The sequence below is a fragment of the Hemitrygon akajei genome, chromosome 26 (assembly GCF_048418815.1).
Source record: "Hemitrygon akajei chromosome 26, sHemAka1.3, whole genome shotgun sequence".
NCBI lineage: Eukaryota > Metazoa > Chordata > Chondrichthyes > Myliobatiformes > Dasyatidae > Hemitrygon > Hemitrygon akajei.
The window spans coordinates 6,294,935-6,314,137 of NC_133149.1; the positions used below are offsets into that span (position 1 = coordinate 6,294,935).

The 19,203-nt window shown below is 39.8% G+C and overlaps 1 protein-coding gene across 3 annotated transcripts in view; it reads left to right on the forward strand.

Moving 5' to 3' along the window:
- The first annotated feature begins 1,321 nt into the window (after positions 1-1,321).
- LOC140716668 (cytotoxic and regulatory T-cell molecule) overlaps positions 1,322-19,203 on the forward strand; it is a 32,216-nt gene continuing 14,334 nt past the window's right edge. For all 3 annotated transcript variants that reach the window (XM_073029490.1, XM_073029488.1, XM_073029489.1), the window contains exons 1-6: positions 1,322-1,418; positions 9,936-10,082; positions 11,259-11,411; positions 11,558-11,689; positions 14,677-14,838; positions 15,088-15,132. In XM_073029490.1, the coding sequence (XP_072885591.1) occupies positions 1,370-1,418; positions 9,936-10,082; positions 11,259-11,411; positions 11,558-11,689; positions 14,677-14,838; positions 15,088-15,132 (688 nt within the window). In that variant the 5' untranslated portion in view covers positions 1,322-1,369. The remainder of the gene's footprint in view (positions 1,419-9,935; positions 10,083-11,258; positions 11,412-11,557; positions 11,690-14,676; positions 14,839-15,087; positions 15,133-19,203) is intronic.

A 19,203-nucleotide genomic window follows, 5' to 3' on the forward strand; every position in this document is an offset into this window, starting at 1 on the left:
GCTACCAATCTCTGAGTAAAGAAATTCCCCCTCGTGTTACCCCTAACTCTCAACTCATGTCCTCTTGTTTGAATCTCCCCTACTCTCAATGGAAAAAGCCTATCCACGTCAACTCTATCTATCCCCCTCATAATTTTAAATACCTCTATCAAGTCCCCCCTCAACCTTCTATGCTCCAAAGAATAAAGACCTAACTTGTTCTATCTTTCCCTGTAACTTAGGTGCTGAAACCCAGGTAACATTCTAGTAAATTTTCTCTGTACTCTCTCTATTTTGTTGATATCTTTCCTATAATTCGGTGACCAGAACTGTACACAATACTCCAAATTCGGCCTTACCAATGCCTTGTACAATTTTAACATTACATCCCAACTCCTATACTCAATGCTCTGATTTATAAAGGCCAGCATACCAAAAGCTTTCTTCACCACCCTATCCACATGAGGTTCCACCTTCAGGGAACTATGCACCATTATTCCTAGATCACTCTGTTCTACTGCATTCTTCAATGCCCTACCATTTACCATGTATGTCCTATTTTGATTAGTCCTACCAAAATGTAGCACCTCACACTTATCAGCATTTCTATGTTTCTATGTAACATATCTTTAGATTTGATATTTTAAGTATAAAATCACAATGTTCCTATAAGGGTGGCCTGCTAGCATAGTGGTTAGCACAACACTCTGCAGCACCAGCGACCCAGGTTCAATTCCCACCACTGCCTGTAAAGAGAATGTATGTTCACCCTGTGACCGTGTGGGTTTCCTCTGGGTGCTCTAGTTTCCTCCCAATGTCCAAAGATGTACCAGGTTGGCAAGTGAATTGGTCTTTGTAAATTAGGTGTGGATTAAATCGGGGGATTACTGGGAGCCGCGGCTTGAAGGGCTGAAAAGGACTATCCACACAGTATCTAATAAACAAATAAATGAGCGTCCACGAATTAAGGGGATTAGCATTCTCCTGCGCTTGTTGGAGCAGGGAGATGGTAATGAGGGGTAAAGGAATGTTTCATTAAAGCAAAAGGATGTTGAGAATATAGTTAAAACTGGTTATAACTTGCACCCAAATTTCCTTAATCTTTACAGTGAGAATGTTTTATGCTTTCGTGATTGTACTGAGTAAGATGCGGAAAATTGCAGCCCTCTTTAATAATCCACTGGCAGTGAAAGGATCACATTCTTTTCAAAACGATGTACATTGAAAACATGGTCATGTGTATTCACTACGTAGATGAAAACTAGGTGGAAGTTGTTTTACTATTTATGGTGTTGTAACGTCATGGTGACTGACGTCCTGTTACTTTACTAAATACAGAAGCAGAAGGAGCTCACCCAGAGACGTACTGTTTTGTTCATACAGGATTAGCATGGCTATTCGCTCCATCCTATACATTCTAGTCCTTGCAGCACTTCAAGGTAAATAAAAATTGTTACTTAACTTCTTGGATGTAGAACTATTTTAACTGTACTGTGAAACTACTGTGCAATAAGTCTAAAGCGTGTGAATTATAGGTGTCTTGCGCTGACATCCTGTTTGTAGAACTTTTACATGAAACTTTTTTTAAATGAAACCATTTGAAATTCAATGTTGGAAACTTCCAAGCTCTAAGAATTCTCTACAGAAATAATATTTCTTATTATTTATATTTTACTAATTTTATATACATATAATTTATAGCTACTGACGGTAAGTTATAAAAGATCACTAATATAGCTAGTGAATCACAAAGGTTGAATACAGTCAAACTATCAGAATGACACTGTTCATTGAGAAAATGCTTATAAGAGAAATGCAAAAAGTATTTGTAAAATGATTCAAAAACTAGAATGTTTTGTTAAACATTAATTGAACCAGGACCTTGAGGGAAGTTTGTGTAGAGATAGCAGGAGCTCTGACGGAGATCTTTCAGATGTCATTAGAAACAGGGATTGTGCCGGAGGATTGGCGTATTGCTCATGTGGTTCCATTGTTTAAAAAGGGTTCTAGAAGTAAGCCTGGCAATTATAGACCTGTCAGTTTGACATCAGTGGTGGGTAAATTAATGGAAAGTATTCTTAGAGATAGTATTTATAATTATCTGGATAGACAGGATCTGATTAGGAGTAGCCAGCATGGATTTGTGCGTGGAAGGTCATGTTTGACAAACCTTATTGAATTTTTTGAAGTAGTTACGAGGAATGTTGACGAGGGTAAGGCAGTGGATGTAGTCTATATGGACTTCAGCAAGGCCTTTGACAAAGTTCCACATGGAAGGTTAGTTAAGAAGGTTCAGTCGTTAGGTATTAGTGCTGGAGTAATAAAATGGATTCAACAGTGGCTAGATGGGAGATGCCAGAGAGTAGTGGTGGATAATTGTTTATCGGGATGGAGGCCGGTGACTAGCGGGGTGCCTCAGGGATCTGTTTTGGGCCCAATGTTGTTTGTAATATACATAAATGATCTGGATGATGGGGTGGTAAATTGGATTAGTAAGTATGCTGATGATACTAAGGTAGGAGGTGTTGTGGATAATGAGGTGGGTTTTCAAAGCTTGCAGGGAGATTTATGCCGGTTAGAAGAATGGGCTGAACGTTGGCAGATGGAGTTTAATGCTGAGAAGTGTGAGGTTCTACATTTTGGCAGGAATAATCCAAATAGAACATACAGGGTAAATGGTAGGGCATTGAGGAATGCAGTGGAACAGAGAGATCTAGGAATAACAGTGCATAGTTCCCTGAAGGTGGAGTCTCATGTAGATAGGGTGGTGAAGAAGGCTTTTGGAACGCTGGCCTTTATAAATCAGAGCATTGAGTACAGAAGTTGGGATGTAATGTTAAAATTGTACAAGGCATTGGTAAGGCCAAATTTGGAATATTGTGTACAGTTCTGGTCACCGAATTATAGGAAAGATATCAATAAATTAGAGAGAGTGCAGAGACGATTTACTAGGATGTTACCAGGGTTTCAGCACTTAAGTTACAGAGAAAGGCTGAACAAGTTAGGTCTCTATTCATTGGAGCGTAGAAGGTTGAGGGGGGATTTGATCGAGGTATTTAAAATGTTGAGAGGGATAGATAGAGTTGACGTGAATAGGCTGTTTCCATTGAGAGTAGGGGAGATTCAAACGAGAGGACATGATTTGAGAGTTAGGGGGCAAAAGTTTAAGGGAAACACGAGGGGGTATTTCTTTACTCAGAGAGTGATAGCTGTGTGGAATGAGCTTCCTGTAGAAGTAGTAGAGGCCAGATCAGTTGTGTCATTTAAGGTAAAATTGGATAGGTATATGGATAGGAAAGGAGTGGAGGGTTATGGGCTGAGTGCGGGTAGGTGGGACTAGGTGAGATTAAGAGTTCGGCACGGACTAGGAGGGCCGGAATGGCCTGTTTCCGTGCTGTGATTGTTATATGGTTATATAAATGCATTGGGAAGGCATACAGTCGAACCTTTGTAGGCACTCTGTTGATTAAGGTCAACCATATATGCTGCATCCTTGCTGTCTATGCAAGCCAGGGCATTATAGTACAGAGAGCAACCTGTTGCCCATGCAGCAGGCTACCCCTCTCCACGCAGCTGATGAATCCAAAGAAACGGCAGTTACTGATACAGTTCGGCACCAGCTGCGTTGCAGGAGTTGCCAGTCAGCATTGAATTCAACGTAGGACTGCCTTAGGGATTCCAGCTCCAGAATTTTCCCTCGGGGTTTACTCCCAAAGCCTTCCCCGTGAGTAGGTATAGCCACAAGGCAGTGGAGGTCTGAGATCAGAGTTTTCCTTCTCCTAGATGAGCTGACAAGCCCCATCTGCCCAAAGCAATGGGTGTTAAGGCACCAGTAACCTTGCCCCTTCTCCCATCAGTAGAAGTGGTTCTGCCAGGCTCAGTAGCTCAGCCACAGATGAAGGCCAGAACCTGGCAGGTTGTCAGAGGTTATTTGAGGCGTATGCCATTGGGAGCATTTAGGGAGCCCCACAAACTATAGAAACATGTTGAACATGCAGTTGATTTATTTATTTTTAGTATTATTCCTGCATGGATGGTGGCATGGCAACATCTGTTGCCCCTCCTGGATTGCCCAGAGTCAGAGGACAAGGTCATTTCAGAGTAGATTCCAGGTAAGATTTGCAGGTTTTCCCCCATAGGGTAAATAAATCAATCTGGATTTTTACAACAATTCTTTATTTCAAAGAGCACCATTACCAATCCTGCAGTCCTGATGAAGGGTCTCAGCGGAAACATCAACTGTTTGTTCATTTCCAGCCTGACCTGCTGATTTTGTGTGTGTTGCTCTGGATCTCCAGCCTCTGCAGAATCTCTCATGTTTACCATTACCAATAATAACTTTTTAAATCTTTTTAGCACTTCAAAGTAAAATCAAAAACTTTGAAAATTAAAAAAAAACACAAATGTTGAAAACCTAAACAAATTCTATGAAAAGTCAGCAGATCAGAAAACAACTATGGAGAGAAACAAAATTAATGCTTCATGTTGAAGATCTGATTAAGATAATTCAACCTGAAACATTAACATTCTCTTTTCATTATTGCTGATTAACCTGCGGAGGGTGTCTCTGTTTAAATGAAAACTTTATCTGGCTCCTTGGAAGCAAATTTGCAATAATTTTATGTTCAGATCTACAGATGTTTTGCTGAGGTCAGAATTCAGACTATTAATCTAGGTTTCTAATTTATCGGTTTAGTAATATATCCACTGTACTAGTATCTTCATGTGAGCCTTAGCAACTCAAAGGATGTTCTGACTGGTGTGTAAGGACTGAATAGTCAGCTGCAGTTCAAGTTCACAACTGCAATTTCCCCTATTATCATGTGTACAGAATGAGACCAGGATTAAATTCAATGACCATCACACTCTGTAGAAAAATGGCATTTACATCTCAGTGATCTTCCCAAACCAATCCTCTGCTTGGGGAAATGGTCACAAAGATTAATGTGTTTCGTAAACAGACAGCCCTAATGTTGGTCGGGGATGTTGCATCATAATAATAAATACACAAGCCAGTATACAAGCCAGGGCAATACAATATGGAGAGCAAGCTGTTCCCCATACAGCAGGCTCCAACTCTCCACACAGCTGATGAATTCAAAGGAATGGCAGAGACCGATACACTTTGGCACCAGTGGTGTTGCAGGAGTTGCCAGTCACCATTGAACTCAATGTAGGATCACCTTAGGGACTCCAGCTCCAGAATCTTCCCTGGGGGTTAACTCCCAAAGCCTTCCCCTTAAGTGGGTATAACCACAAGACAGAGGAGGTTTGAGATCAGAGATTTTCTTCTCCCAGATGATCAGCCATCTGCCTGAAGTGATTGGTTTTAAGGCACAAGTAGCCCATCTTTGCTCTTCTCCAGTCAATTGAAACAGTACCACAGGACTTACTAGCTAAGCCACACATGAAGGACAAGAGCTAGACAATCAGAGGCTATCTGAGATGCACACCATTGGGAGCATAGTGGGAGCTCATCCCAACTGCCCACACATACCCCCCTCCTCTGGCTATGAGAACCTTAAGTAACCATGAACACTGTTTCAAATTCATAAAAGACTGGCAATAAAAGGGCATTGTTTTTAACCAGAGGTTAATTTTTCCATGAGGTATTTTTTAAAAATAAAAACAAATTATATTTGTCTTCATTGAAGGGGATTTATCTGTATATAGAAACAATATGCTGTAACACTGCAGCAAGATAAGGGAATTAAAGAATATCATTGACTTTGCAATGTTTTTTAAATTGCAGCAGCATATTTCACCTTCTTTTGATGTGTCTTTTAAAATTATAGCAAAGATTATCTATTTTGCAAATCCTGTATTGAGCAGGATCTTCAATGTTTCAGACTTGTATCCAGAAAGACATTTTCCTTGCTCAGTCTTTCACCTAGCCATGCCACAGAAGCAGTACCACGATTCAGACAATGTAGAATCACCTAGCCATGCCACCGAGATTAAATTGATTCTAATTCTTGATTACAAACTTTGGTATAGGTGAAACTTTCACTTAAAGCTTCTGGCAGTTGATCATCCACTGACTGTCAAACTAGTCCAATAAAATAGCAACAATATCTTTAGGATATTCCAATCTGCTTTGCAGGCTAAGAAATATCTTTGACATTTCGGTATTATTTGTAAAACAGGAAAAGGAGCAGCCCATCTGACAGTACAGACTAATGCTATGGAATGTTGATGGGACGATAAGTAATGCCCAGAAAGCCTGATAGAACTTCCCTTGAGTTCTTCCTGTGGTGTCTTGGGATTTTTACTTTCTCATGAGAGATTAGATCTAGCTGCCTTGCTTGAACATCTCATCATCAAAAAGAGAGTGCTTTCTGGTGAACACACTGAGGTGTCAGCCCAGACTTCATGATATTCATATTCAAAGTGGAATACTATTTATAGGGCCATGGAAGACACAGGGGAGTAGGAAAGAGAATTGTTTCTGAAGTTAAAACCTACTTTCAAATTGCAATGTATTTATGTAGTTCTGAAATACTAAGGGGAAAGAATTTAAGGAGCAAAATAAATGGTAGTCTATAAGTGCAAAATAGACTGGCTGGAGAACAAGCAACAAGTATCCATTTTGCCATGCTGGGCCCTTCATTTAAGTACTTGATGACGTAGTCAATCTCAACACCGTACAATGCAGGAGATATTGCACAGATTTTTACTAGGCCGCACTTACCTAAATATTTACTTTCCATCGCTTAGGTAGAGATTTATCTTGAGGAAAACAAATGTAAATTGTTTTAGAACTAGTTATTGCATTATCAGATTTCAAGCTTTTACTATAAATGATAAGGGGAATTAACAAAGCTCTAAGTTCTCCTACCTGATTTATACAGTTGGCCAAAATAATTTAAAACACTTGTAAGAAAGATCAACAAGTTCAGATTTTTCTCTCCTCTTCTTCTGGCTGGGTTTATTAAGTCAAGGGTTTATTATGTTGAAGGTTTATTTTATTGGCAGGAGACATCAAGAGTTTATTCTAACCAAGAAAGATAGATTTAAATGTCAAGTTGTTGGAAGAACTTCTCCAGCAGCTATTAAAAGTATTTGAAAAGAGTCACTTCAATCAGCTTAAGCATGTTTTTGGAGATTTCCTCTTCAAAATTATGAAAATACTGCAAATACCAGGCTTTGTAGTCTTGAGATGGAATCAACAAGAATAACTCTTTACATCATTGGAATAATATTTGTCCATGCATCTGTTCATGACAAATGGATTTATTATTATTATAGGTTGCATTTCATAGCTTGTTGCACCAGACAGTCAGCCATTCTTGTCTGGTGTGTAGTGTCAGGATTGGTCTCCTTTCGGATTAACCAGGTCATGATATGAACATTCCTGATTCGACCCTTGTTTTTTACGAGGCCGAGTGGCCAGCTCAACACTCAACCCGGCACAGATGGAAAGCGTGCCCGGTGGGGAGGCTGACTGGGTTCGAACTTGGGAGCCTTCGCTTCCAAAGTACGGCGCTGATGCCACTGCACCACCAGCCGGATGAATGGATAGGTTGAATGGATTTTTCACACCTTCTGTGTCACATGACCATAAAGGCAACACTATCATTAACATCATCGGTTAAGGCTTTATTTGTTTAGAACAACATCAAACATAAAAACATGAAAATGTTTACTTCGGCTCATTTTATTGACCATGTTGTCTCCCTAAGAGCAAGTATAGCATTTGAACATGGAATTAGAATTGGTTTATTATTGTCACATGTACCAAGGTACTGTGAAGAGCTTGTCTTGCATACTCTTCATACAGGTCAAATCATTACACAGCGCATTGAGCTGGTACAAAGGAAAACAATAACAGAATGCAGAACAAAGTGCAACACCTACAGGCAGAAAATGCAGTGCAGGTAAATAAGATCATAACTAGGTAGATTTTATCATACCAGGAAACCATTCAATAGCCTTATCATCTTTCATTCAGAAGTGTATTTCATAGGGGCATTTTCTTATCTTAAATAATTCAGGAAGCCAACAATGTCTCTTAATAAACTAGGTATAGGCAGCGAGGAATAGAGTGCATTCCTTGGAACGTCCCTTGTAGTGGACTGATATTACAAATGAGCACCAGCTGAATGCATAATTTGAGTTAATTTTAACAAAGGCTTCACTGTTGCACTGTGAAGCTACTGTAGTACTTGTGGTTTACTTGGTGTCATCTATATGCTCCATTTGTCTGAGACATTTAGCCAACAGTGAATCATCATTCACATGTTTAAAGTAGAAATGTGAATAACATAAGATTAAAGGCGACATAGGTTCGCTTAGACAAACATGTAAAGAATTTTCCATCAGGGGCTTTTTAATGAATCATGCCTTCTTGTAGACTTCTTCACACCGGAAAGACCACTGTGGTCACAGAGACTGGTGAAGGAAGCACACAATACAGCAACCATTTTTTCAGAAAATATCAAAGCATTGAATGTAACATTTCTTCCTCCATGCCTCTTTAAGGTTCCACTATCTAAGGGGGGGGGGGGGTTGGTCACAATTTGCACACTGGTCACATTAAAGTCTTTCTACACATGATTTACATCTAACATTCAGGCGACTATAAAAACCTCTCAGTTTTCATTTCCTCTCACCAGATTGCAAAATCCGTACTTAGTCGAAATGGAATTTCTGCAATTTTCTGTGAATTTGTTTCTCCATATAAACTTGGGAAAGCCCAAATTGTGAATTCCCAAGTAACAGTTGGAGAATCCTGACTCTTCTGGCACTGATTATAGATATAAACCATACAATGGACGCAATGCCATTGATTCCAAAAGATGGTTGATCTTCGGCCTCAAGCTCAATCCCCAAGTCTTCCGATCCCTTTGATTCCCAAAAATGAACTCCATAACTGAGAATTCAATGTCCTAGAAGGTAATTAATTCCAAAGTTTTTCAATTGTCTTCATCAAAGAATTTCACCTTGTCTCAGTTCTAAATGACAAACATATAATCCAAAGGCTATGCCCGTGAGTTCCAGCAAGATTCAACAGCCTCTCAGAGAATGATATATTGAACTATAAGCTCTCTCATAACTTGCATAAATTTGTCAAGATTATTGAAGCATTGAGAAAAGATGTAGCTGTTTTTTGCCTTGGATTTATGCAGTCAAAGATATTTAAATATTACCAATTGGTAATGTGACAGTTGTGGAACTGCATATAGCAAAAATTAATAGTTTCAGAGAATATTTTTGATGTATTTTGGAAAACAAAACTTTTAGAAAAAAACACATTTAGCAATGGAGTGGAGTAGATTTCAGAACATCTGGAGTTACCCTAATGACAAAGTATCTTCAGTAACACTAACAATAAGTTGTTGGAAATTGCTAACTGACCAAAACTCACTATGATATATAACAAATCAATACAGAACTACCTCAGTTCTGCAAGGAATGACATGGTGAGGCAATTCTATAATGAATGGCTAATTTTGATGCACAGAGACAGGAATCCATAATAATATACTAGCAACAAAGGGAAATTCTCATGAACCTTAGTAGCTACTATACTAAACACAGAGGATGGATGAATAACAGGTCCAATAAAGTCATTTCTCAGAATTGAAGGACATATAAAAGTTGTCTTGCTTGACAACTGTAGCTTTGGAGTATTCAGTTAGTAACATGGATTGTGGATTAGTCATGAAGTCCTATGTAATATCAACCTAAGATATGGATGGACTATGGCTTCCAACAGCTCCTTAGTGGGATAGAAAGATACAAAGGCCAATATGTCACTTTCTCGGTAGAGAAAATACTACTTTATATATCAAAATTTGTTTCACCAGAAGTCATGCATTATCTCAGAACATGTATCATTATGAACCAAAGGAGGAAGAAGCTGAATATTAACAATAAAATGGTGTACATTGTGATACATGCAGCTGAATTTTGCTGGTTTAACATGTTTGCATGCTTTTCCTCTATATTTCCAGCAAGCACTTACAGCCTAAAGTTGGAGAATATCACAGTCCTTGAGGGAAATTCAGCAGTCCTCAATTGCACAATGAATAAAAGTGAAGGATCATTTATTGAGTGGAAAAATCCAAAGCAGCAAGTTCTCTACTTTAATGACATCAAAGGTGAGCACGAACACTGCAGTCAATATAAAACTCTACATTCACCAGATCTCCCAGTGTTCATTGCAATCAGTTATTTTCTTGCTCCATACGTGTGTGTGTGTGTGTGTGTGTGTGTGTGTGTGTGTGTGTGTGTGTGTGTGCGTGCATGCGCACACATTGGTGGGGGGGGGGGGGGCAGTGGTGAGCCGGGAACAGAGGCAGAGAAAAGAAAAATCAAACCAATACTATTCTGTTAGAATAAAAAACTTCTAGGCCTCATATGGAGCCAGTGATCATTAATGGAGAATGTGTGGAGCAGGTTAAGACCTACAAGTATCTGGGAGTACAGTTAGACGAGAAGCTAGACTGGACTGCCAACACAGATGCCTTGTTCAGGAAGGCACAGAGTCGACTGTACTTCCTTAGAAGGTTGGCGTCATTCAATGTCTGTAGTGAGATGCTGAAGATGTTCTATAGGTCAGTTGTGGAGAGCGCCCTCTTCTTTGTGGTGGCGTGTTGGGGAGGAAGCATTAAGAAGAGGGACGCCTCACGTCTTAATAAGCTGGTAAGGAAGGCGGGCTCTGTCGTGGGCAAAGTACTGGAGAGTTTAACATCGGTAGCTGAGCGAAGGGCGCTGAGTAGGCTACGGTCAATTATGGAAAACTCTGAACATCCTCTACATAGCACCATCCAGAGACAGAGAAGCAGTTTCAGCGACAGGTTACTATCGATGCAATGCTCCTCAGACAGGATGAAGAGGTCAATACTCCCCAATGCCATTAGGCTTTACAATTCAACCGCCAGGACTTAAGAACTTTTTAAAAGCTATTATTAATGCTTTTTGAGATAGTGATTTAGATGCATATCATATTTTTTTACTGAGTTAAGTATTGTATGTAATTAGTTTTGCTACAACAAGTGTATGGGACATTGGAAAAAAAGTTGAATTTCCCCATGGGGATGAATAAAGTATCTATCTATCTATCTATCTATCTATCTATCTATCTACCATCTTGAAAGGTTTAAGTTACATATTTAATTGGAAGCATGTCATTCTTATTTTCATTTAGCAAGCCGCTATAAGACCATAAGACATAGGTGCCAAATTAGGCCATTTGGCCCATCGAGTCTGCTCCAACATTCAATCATGGGACTATGTTATAAAGATAATAATTAAGAAATTTCTTTTTCCAACAGCACTAAGGGACAACAGATACAAACTAGTTAATTTTTCAAGCTCACAGTTAATCATCACGCTACGCAAAACCACAGTGGACGATGACGGTGTATATAGCTGCTTGTATTATGATCACCAAATAGTAAAGAAGCAATTGAAGCTGACTGTTTTAGGTATGTATACTGGTGAGATAAAATGTGATGACATATTTAATCATTGGTTCGGGAAATTAAACTCCATGCTAAGAAATACATTTACTTTGTATATATCATGTTGTGTGACAGTTAATTTGCATGGAAACATATTCATATCTTCTCAGCTCCACCATTAACTCCCATTCTGAACATCACTAAACAATCACCGAAGAAGAAGGTGATCAGTTGTATCACCACTGGAAGCAAGCCAAAGCCTCAAATAACTTGGCTCCTGAACAATAGGCTGGAGTTGCATGGTGAGAAATGCTTAAGCAATTAGAATTTGAATCCCTTTGTGATATGTAGTTGTTTTGCATATTTACATTAATTCTAACATCTTTGCAGTAGAAATGTAGAAGGTAGATTCCATCACAACATAATGTCATGACTTCCTGCGGGCTGAAATCAGCATGAGAGCTCGTTCATTAGTGATGCAGTGCCATGTTTAAAAAGAGCTTTCAGGTTTCTTTCTGCAGGCTGAAACCTGTGCAGGAGCCAATACAAAGAAAGGAGGTGTAAGCAGAGTGGCCATTGTGTGAGTGGGCCAGTGTTAGAGTGGTCTGGCTTTGGCTTGACAGGCTTGGGCAAGAACTAGTAGAAGTTCTAAATAAGTAAGTTTCTAGTATTTCTTTTTCTGTGAGTATACAGCTATAGTGCTGAGAATGGGTCTGTGAATGGTACTGTTATTTGTGTGAGACCTCCAGTCTCCGTGATAACTACATCTGCACAAAGTGCATCAAGCTGCAGCTCCTTCAAGGCCATGTTCAGGAATTGGAGCTGCAGCTGGATGAACTTCAGCTTATTCAGGAAAATGAGGAGAGGTTAGATAGGAGCTACAGGGAGGTAGCCACCCCCAAGTTGCAGGACCATCAGCAGAGGGAGAGTGACTGGACGATCAGAGTTCCCCTCCGGCCATTCTCCTCAATAATCAGTACAACGCTGGGAATGAGGGGGATGACCTATCGGGGGAAGCCGCAGCGACCAGATGTCTGACATTAAGTCTGGTTCTGCGGCTCATACAGGAATTGGGGAGAAGAGGAGTGCAGTGGTGAAAGCAGATTTCCATAATTAGAGGAACAGCAAGATTCTGTGAACATATTAAAGAATCCCGATGGTATGTTGCCTCACCAATGCCAGGGTCAGGAATGTCTCGGAACAGGTCAACAGCATTTTAAAGGGGCAGGATGAACTGCCAGAAGTTGTGACAAATATTGCTACCAATGACATAAGTAGGAGAAGGGAGGAGGTCCTGAAGAGAGAATTTAGGGAATTAGGCAGAAAGCTGAAAAGCAGGACCTCCGAAGGTGGTCATCTCTGAATTACAGCCTGTGGTATGTGCCAGTGAGGGTAAGAATAGGATGATTTGACAGATGAATGTGTGGGTGAGGTATTGGTGCAGGGAGCAAGGATTCAGATCTATGGATCATTGGGATCTCTTCTGGGGAAGGTATGACCTGTACAAAAGGGATGGGTTACTCCTGAACTCGAGGAGGGCACCAATATCCTTGCAGGCAGATTTGTTGGGGAGGGTTTAAACTAATTTGCCAGGGGAATGGGAACCAGAGCGATAGAGCTGAGGATGAGGCAGTTCATGTATTGTATTGAATTGAATTGACTTTATTTCTTACATCCTTCACATATGTGAGGAGTAAAAATCTTTATGTTACATCTCCATCTAAATATGCAATGTGCAATCAGAGTAATTTATAATAATTTATAATGAATAGAACAATCAATGTTATATAGCGTACACTCAAGTCAGCATGAGTTCATCAGTCTGATGGCCTGGTGGAAGAAGCTGTCCTAGAGCCAAGAAACAGCTAGAAACAGAGTGTAGTGAGGCTGTGAGGAAGAACAGGCAGTTGATAGGGCAAAATTGCAGTCAGTGGGATGTTAAAGTCTATCAGGGCTGAAATTGTAAAGGGCGATGAATACAGGACTGACAGTGTTATATTTGAATGCAGGCAGTATATGGAATAAGATAAATGACCTTCTGGTGCAGTTAGAGAATAGCAGGTATGATGTTGAGGGCATTCCTGAGTTGTGGCTGACAGATCGTAGTTTGAGCTTAATGTTCAAGGATACACATTGTATCAGAAGGGCAAGTAGGTAGGCAGAGAACACAGGGTAGCTCTATTGCTAAAAAAATGAAATCAAAGGCTTAGAAAGAGGTGACAGAGAATCGGAAGATGTTGTATCCTTGTTGGTAGAGTTAAGAAACTGCAAAGGTAAAAAGACCTTGATGGGAGTCCTATACAGGCCTCCCAACAGTAGCCAGAATGTGAACTATAAATTACAATGGGAGACAGCAAAGGCATAGAAAAAGGGCAATGTTACAATAATCATGGTGTATTTCAATATGCAGGTAGTTGAGGAAAATTCGACTGGTGCTGAATGCCAGAGAGGGAATTTGTAGAATACCTATCAGATGGCTATTTAAAACAGTTTGTGGTTGAGCCCACTGAGGGGACAGCATTCTGGATTGGACAGCATAACAGCAAAAGGGAAGGCATATAATATATAGCAAAGTAGTGGAAAGGTAGAGAACTGGGAAGCTTTTAAAAACCAACTGTAGGCAACTACAACAGCCATAAAGAGAGAAAAGATGAAATATGAAAGTAAGCTAGCCAATAATACAAAGTGGATACAAAAAGTTTTTTTCAGATATATAAGGAGTGAAAGAGAGACCAGAGTGGGCATCAGACCGCTGGAAAATGATGGTGGAGAGGTAGCAATGAGAGACAAAGAATTGAAGACAAACTTAGCAATTACTTTGCATCAGTCTTCACTGTGGTAGACACTAACCAAAAATGTGAGAGTGTCAGGGGAAGAAGTAAATGTCATTGTTATAACTAAGGGGAAGGTGCTTGGGAAGCTGAAAAGCCAGAAGGTAGATAAGCCACCTGGACCAAATGGACTACACCCCTGAATTCTGAAAAGGGTGGCTGAAGAGATTGTGGAGGCACAAGTAACGATCTTTCAAGAATCACTAGATCCTGAATTAGTTCCTGAGGACTGGAAAGGTGCAAATGTCACTCCATTCTATAAGAAGGGAGGGAAGTAGAAGAAAGGAAATTATAGGCCAGTGAGCCTGACTTTAGTGACTGGAGGTGTTGGAGTATCCAACACTAGGGTTGGTAATGAACAGTTTCATATTGGTTAACTTTATTTCAGTATGGAAATATCTTATTGCTCTTTTCTTTTACTAAAACTTATCTAATAAATCTCCTCTTTGAAAACACAGGACGTACAAAATATAAACCAGAAAATAAGGGTGCAAAGTTTACAACAATCAGTACATTGAAAATCAAATCTCATGAGAAGAATTTCAGAATTGACTGTGTGGTTCGACATGAAGCATTAATGAACAGAACTCTTAAAGCAACATTCAGATTTAATAACAATTGTAAGTAAATCTTCATCATCATAAATGAACAGAACTCTTAAAAAACATTCAGATTCAATAATAATTATAAGTAAATTTTCATCATCATAAATGCTTAAGCAGTTTGACAGAGATATACGTTTTCAAGCATTAGAGACCTACAATGAATACAAGCAGTAGCTGTCACTTATTTACTAAATATCAAATAAGGTTTAATAACTTTGATTTAAATTTTATTGTGCAAATCATCCCTATTTTTATTTGCAACAGACAATTTCATTGGACCAACTGAATTGTACACACAAACTGCAAATGGTGAGTTCTGATTTCAATCTCAATTCTTCATCCACTGTAACTAATCCATTCATCTTGGCAACAATTAAACTCCTATGTAGCGTTCTTGCTGTTTGGGCTGTAAGCTCCTGGAAATGGTGTTTCAGTAGCTATCATCCCATTTGGAATGTACTTCTGCCACGCTCAAAATGATGACACCCTTGTCATTGCTGATCCCTCTCAACCACCATTCTCCTGTCTTCTCCCCTTTGACACCCTTACCTTTCAAGGACCTATCAACCTCTTCTTTAAATGTACCCAATGACTTGGTCTTCACAGCTGTTGGTGACAATGAGTTCCACAGATTCATCACACTCTGGCTAATAAAATTCTTCCTCATCTCTGTTCTGAAGGGACATCCTTCTATTTATGGTTGTGTCCTCTGGTCCTCAATTTCCCCTCTCCAGGACACAATCCCGGCTGAGAAAACGACAAGTCTGGTGGCTAGTCCTGGACCATCATTTAAGAATACATGCAAAGAAAAGCCTGGGAACTACAGTGCAGTGAGATGAACATCTGTGGTAGGTAGTTTGCTAGAGGAGATTCTGAAAGATAAGAGGTGTACACATTGGGAAAGACAGTAGTCGATTAGGGATTGTCGGCACAACTTTTTGGGTAGGCAGTTGACAGAGTCTATATAGACAGAAATAAGGACATATAACCATATAACAATTACAGCATGGAAACAGGCCATCTCGACCCTTCTAGTTCGTGCCAAACGCTTACTCTCACCTAGTCCCACCGACCTGCACTCAGCCCATAACCCTCCATTCCTTTCCTGTCCATATACCTATCCAATTTTACTTTAAATGACAATATCAAACCTGCCTCTACCACTTCTACTAGAAGCTCATTCCACACAGCTACCAATCTCTGAGTAAAGAAATTGCCCTTCATGTTACTCCTAAACTTTTGCCCCCCAACTCTCAGCTCATGTCCTCTTGTTTGAATCTCTCCTACTCTCAATGAAAAAAGCCTATCCACGTCAACTCTATCTATCCCCTTCATAATTTTAAATACCTCTATTAAGTCCCCCCTCAACATTCTACACTCCAAAGAATAAAGACCTAACTTGTTCAACCTTTTTCTGTAACTTAGGTGCTGAAACCCAGGTAACATTCTAGTAAATCTTTTCTGTACTCTCTCTATTTTGTTGACATCTTTCCTATAATTCGGTGACCAGAAATGTACACAATACTCCAAATTTGGCCTTACAATGCCTTGTACAATTTTAACATTACATCCCAACTTCTATACTCAATGCTCTGATTTATGAAGGCCAGCATACCAAAAGTTTTCTTCACCACCCTATCCACACGAGATTCCACCTTCAGGGAACTATGCACCATTATTCATAGATCACTCTGTTCTACTGCATTCTTCAATGTCCTACCATTTACCATGTATGTCCTATTTTGATTATTCCTACCAAAATGTAGCACCTCACACTTATTAGCATTAACCTCCGTCTGCCATCTTTCAGCCCACTCTTCTAACTGGCCTAAATCTCTCTGCAAGCTTTGAAAACCTATTTCATTATCCACAACACCACCTATCTTAGTATCATCTGCATACTTACTAATCCAATTTACCACTCCATCATCCAGATCATTAATGTATATGACAAACAACATTGGACCCAGTACAGATCCCTGAGACACACCACTAGTCACCGGCCTCCAACCTAATAAACAGTTATCCACCACTACTCTCTGGCATCTCCCATCCAGCCACTGTTGAATCCATTTTACTACTTCAATATTAATACCTAACAATTGAACCTTCCTAACTAACCTTCCATGTGGAACCTTGTCAAAGGCCTTACTGAAGTTCATATAGACAACATCCACTGCTTTACCCTCATCAACTTTCCTAGTAACCACTTCAAAAAATTCAATAAGATTTATCAAACATGACCTTCCACGCACAAATCCATGTTGACTGTTCCTAACCAGACCCTGTCTATCCAGATAATTATATATACAATGTCTAAGAATACTTTCCATTAATTTACCCACCATTGACATCAAACTTACAGGCCGATAATTGCTAGGTTTACTCTTAGAACCCTTTTTAAACAATGGAACCACATGAACAATACGCCAATCCTCCAGCACCATCCACATTTCTAATGACATTTGAAATATTTCTGTCAGAGCCCCTGCTATTTCTACACCAACTTCCCTCAAGGTCCTAGGGAATATCCTGTCAGGACCCGGAGATTTATCCACTTTTATATTCCTTAAAAGCACCAGTACTTCCTCCTCTTTAATCATCATAGTTTCCATAACTTCCCTACTTGTTTGCCTTACCTTGTATTCCTTTCAACCTAACAGGAACATAAAGATTCTGTAACCTCAAAATTTCACCTTTAAATGACCTCCATTTCTCTATTACATCCTTCCCATAAAAGAAATTGACCCAATCCACTCCTTCTAAATCCTTTCACATCTCCTCAAAGTTAGCCTTTCTCCAATCAAAAATCTCAACCCTCGGTCCAGTCCTATCCTTCTCCATAATTATATTGAAAGTAATGGCATTGTGATCACTAGACCTGAAGTGCTCCCCAACACATACCTCTGTCACCTGACCTATCTCATTCCCTAACAGGAGATCCAACACTGCCCCTTCTCTAGTTGGTACCTCTATGTATTGCTGCAAAAAACTATCCTGCACACATTTTACAAACTCCAAACCATCCATCCCTTTTACAGTATGGGCGTCCCAGTCTATGTGTGGAAAATTAAAATCTCCCACAATCACAACCTTGTGCTTACTACAAATATCTGCTATCTCCTTGCAAATTTGCTCCTCCACTTCTCGCTCCCCATTAGGTGGTGTATAATACACCCTCATAAGTGTTACTACACCTTTCCCATTCCTCAATTCCACCCAAATAGTCTCCCTAGACAAGCCTTCTAATCTATCCTGCCAGAGGACCGTTGTAATATTTTCTCTGACAAGCAACACAACACCTCCCCCTCTTGTCCCTCCCATTCTATCACACTTCAAGCAATGAAATCCAGGAATATTTAGTTGCCAATCACACCCCTCCTGCAACCATGTTTCACTAATAGCTACAACATCATATTTCCAGGTATTAATCCCTGCTCTAAGCTCATCCATCTTTCTCACAATGCTCATGGATAAGATTCCCCTATGATCGGCTGCTACAGAAAGATAGATCACATGCAAACCATTGAAGAGTAACCTAACAGATTACAGAATTGCATTGACAACTTAAAGAAAAGCATGTCGGAAAATGTTGTAGAAAGATGAATGAGGATTAGACTTTCACTGTGAACAGTTGGGCCCTGGGAATATTATAGAGCAGTGAATGACTATCAGACTCTCACTGCGAACAGCCAGGCCCAGAGGAATATTGTAGAACAGTGAATGAGGGTCAGTTTCTCACTATGAACAGTCAGGCCCCTGGGAATATCTTAGAAGAGCATTAGGACTGAAGAAAACATGGGTCCGTGAGGTGGTTTCACAAGTAGATAGGTTGATGAAGAAAGTTACTGGCATGCTGGTCTTCATCAGCCAGGCCATTGTATATCGAAAAACATCAGTAGGTCGAATTTGGAGTATTGTGTAATCACCCCGTGATAGCAAAGATATCATTCAGATGCAGAGTATGCAGAGGATATTCAGTCCCTTGCTGAGTCTCAAGGGACTGAATTATGCAGAGAGGTTGAGCAGACTGGAATTTTACTCATTGCACCTTAGGGGAAATCTAATAGAGATGTATAAACTGATGGGGGTAGATGGGATCAATGTACACAGTCTTTTTCCCAGGTAGGGATGTATAATGGGGACCAGGCAGGAAAGTTTAAATGACATCATAACGTTACTAAATGACAGAGCAGGCTTTCAAGGCCATGTGACTCATCTTCTTCTGTATTAGATTTCTTTCCTATGTCTACATTGCTCCACCTAGTGGGTAAATATAAGCTAACAAATCTACAGAAAGAGGAAACCTGGATTAGTACCTGTGTATTAATGGCTTCAAGTTTTAAAAAAAAGTCAACTTTGTATCTTTTATCCAGAATC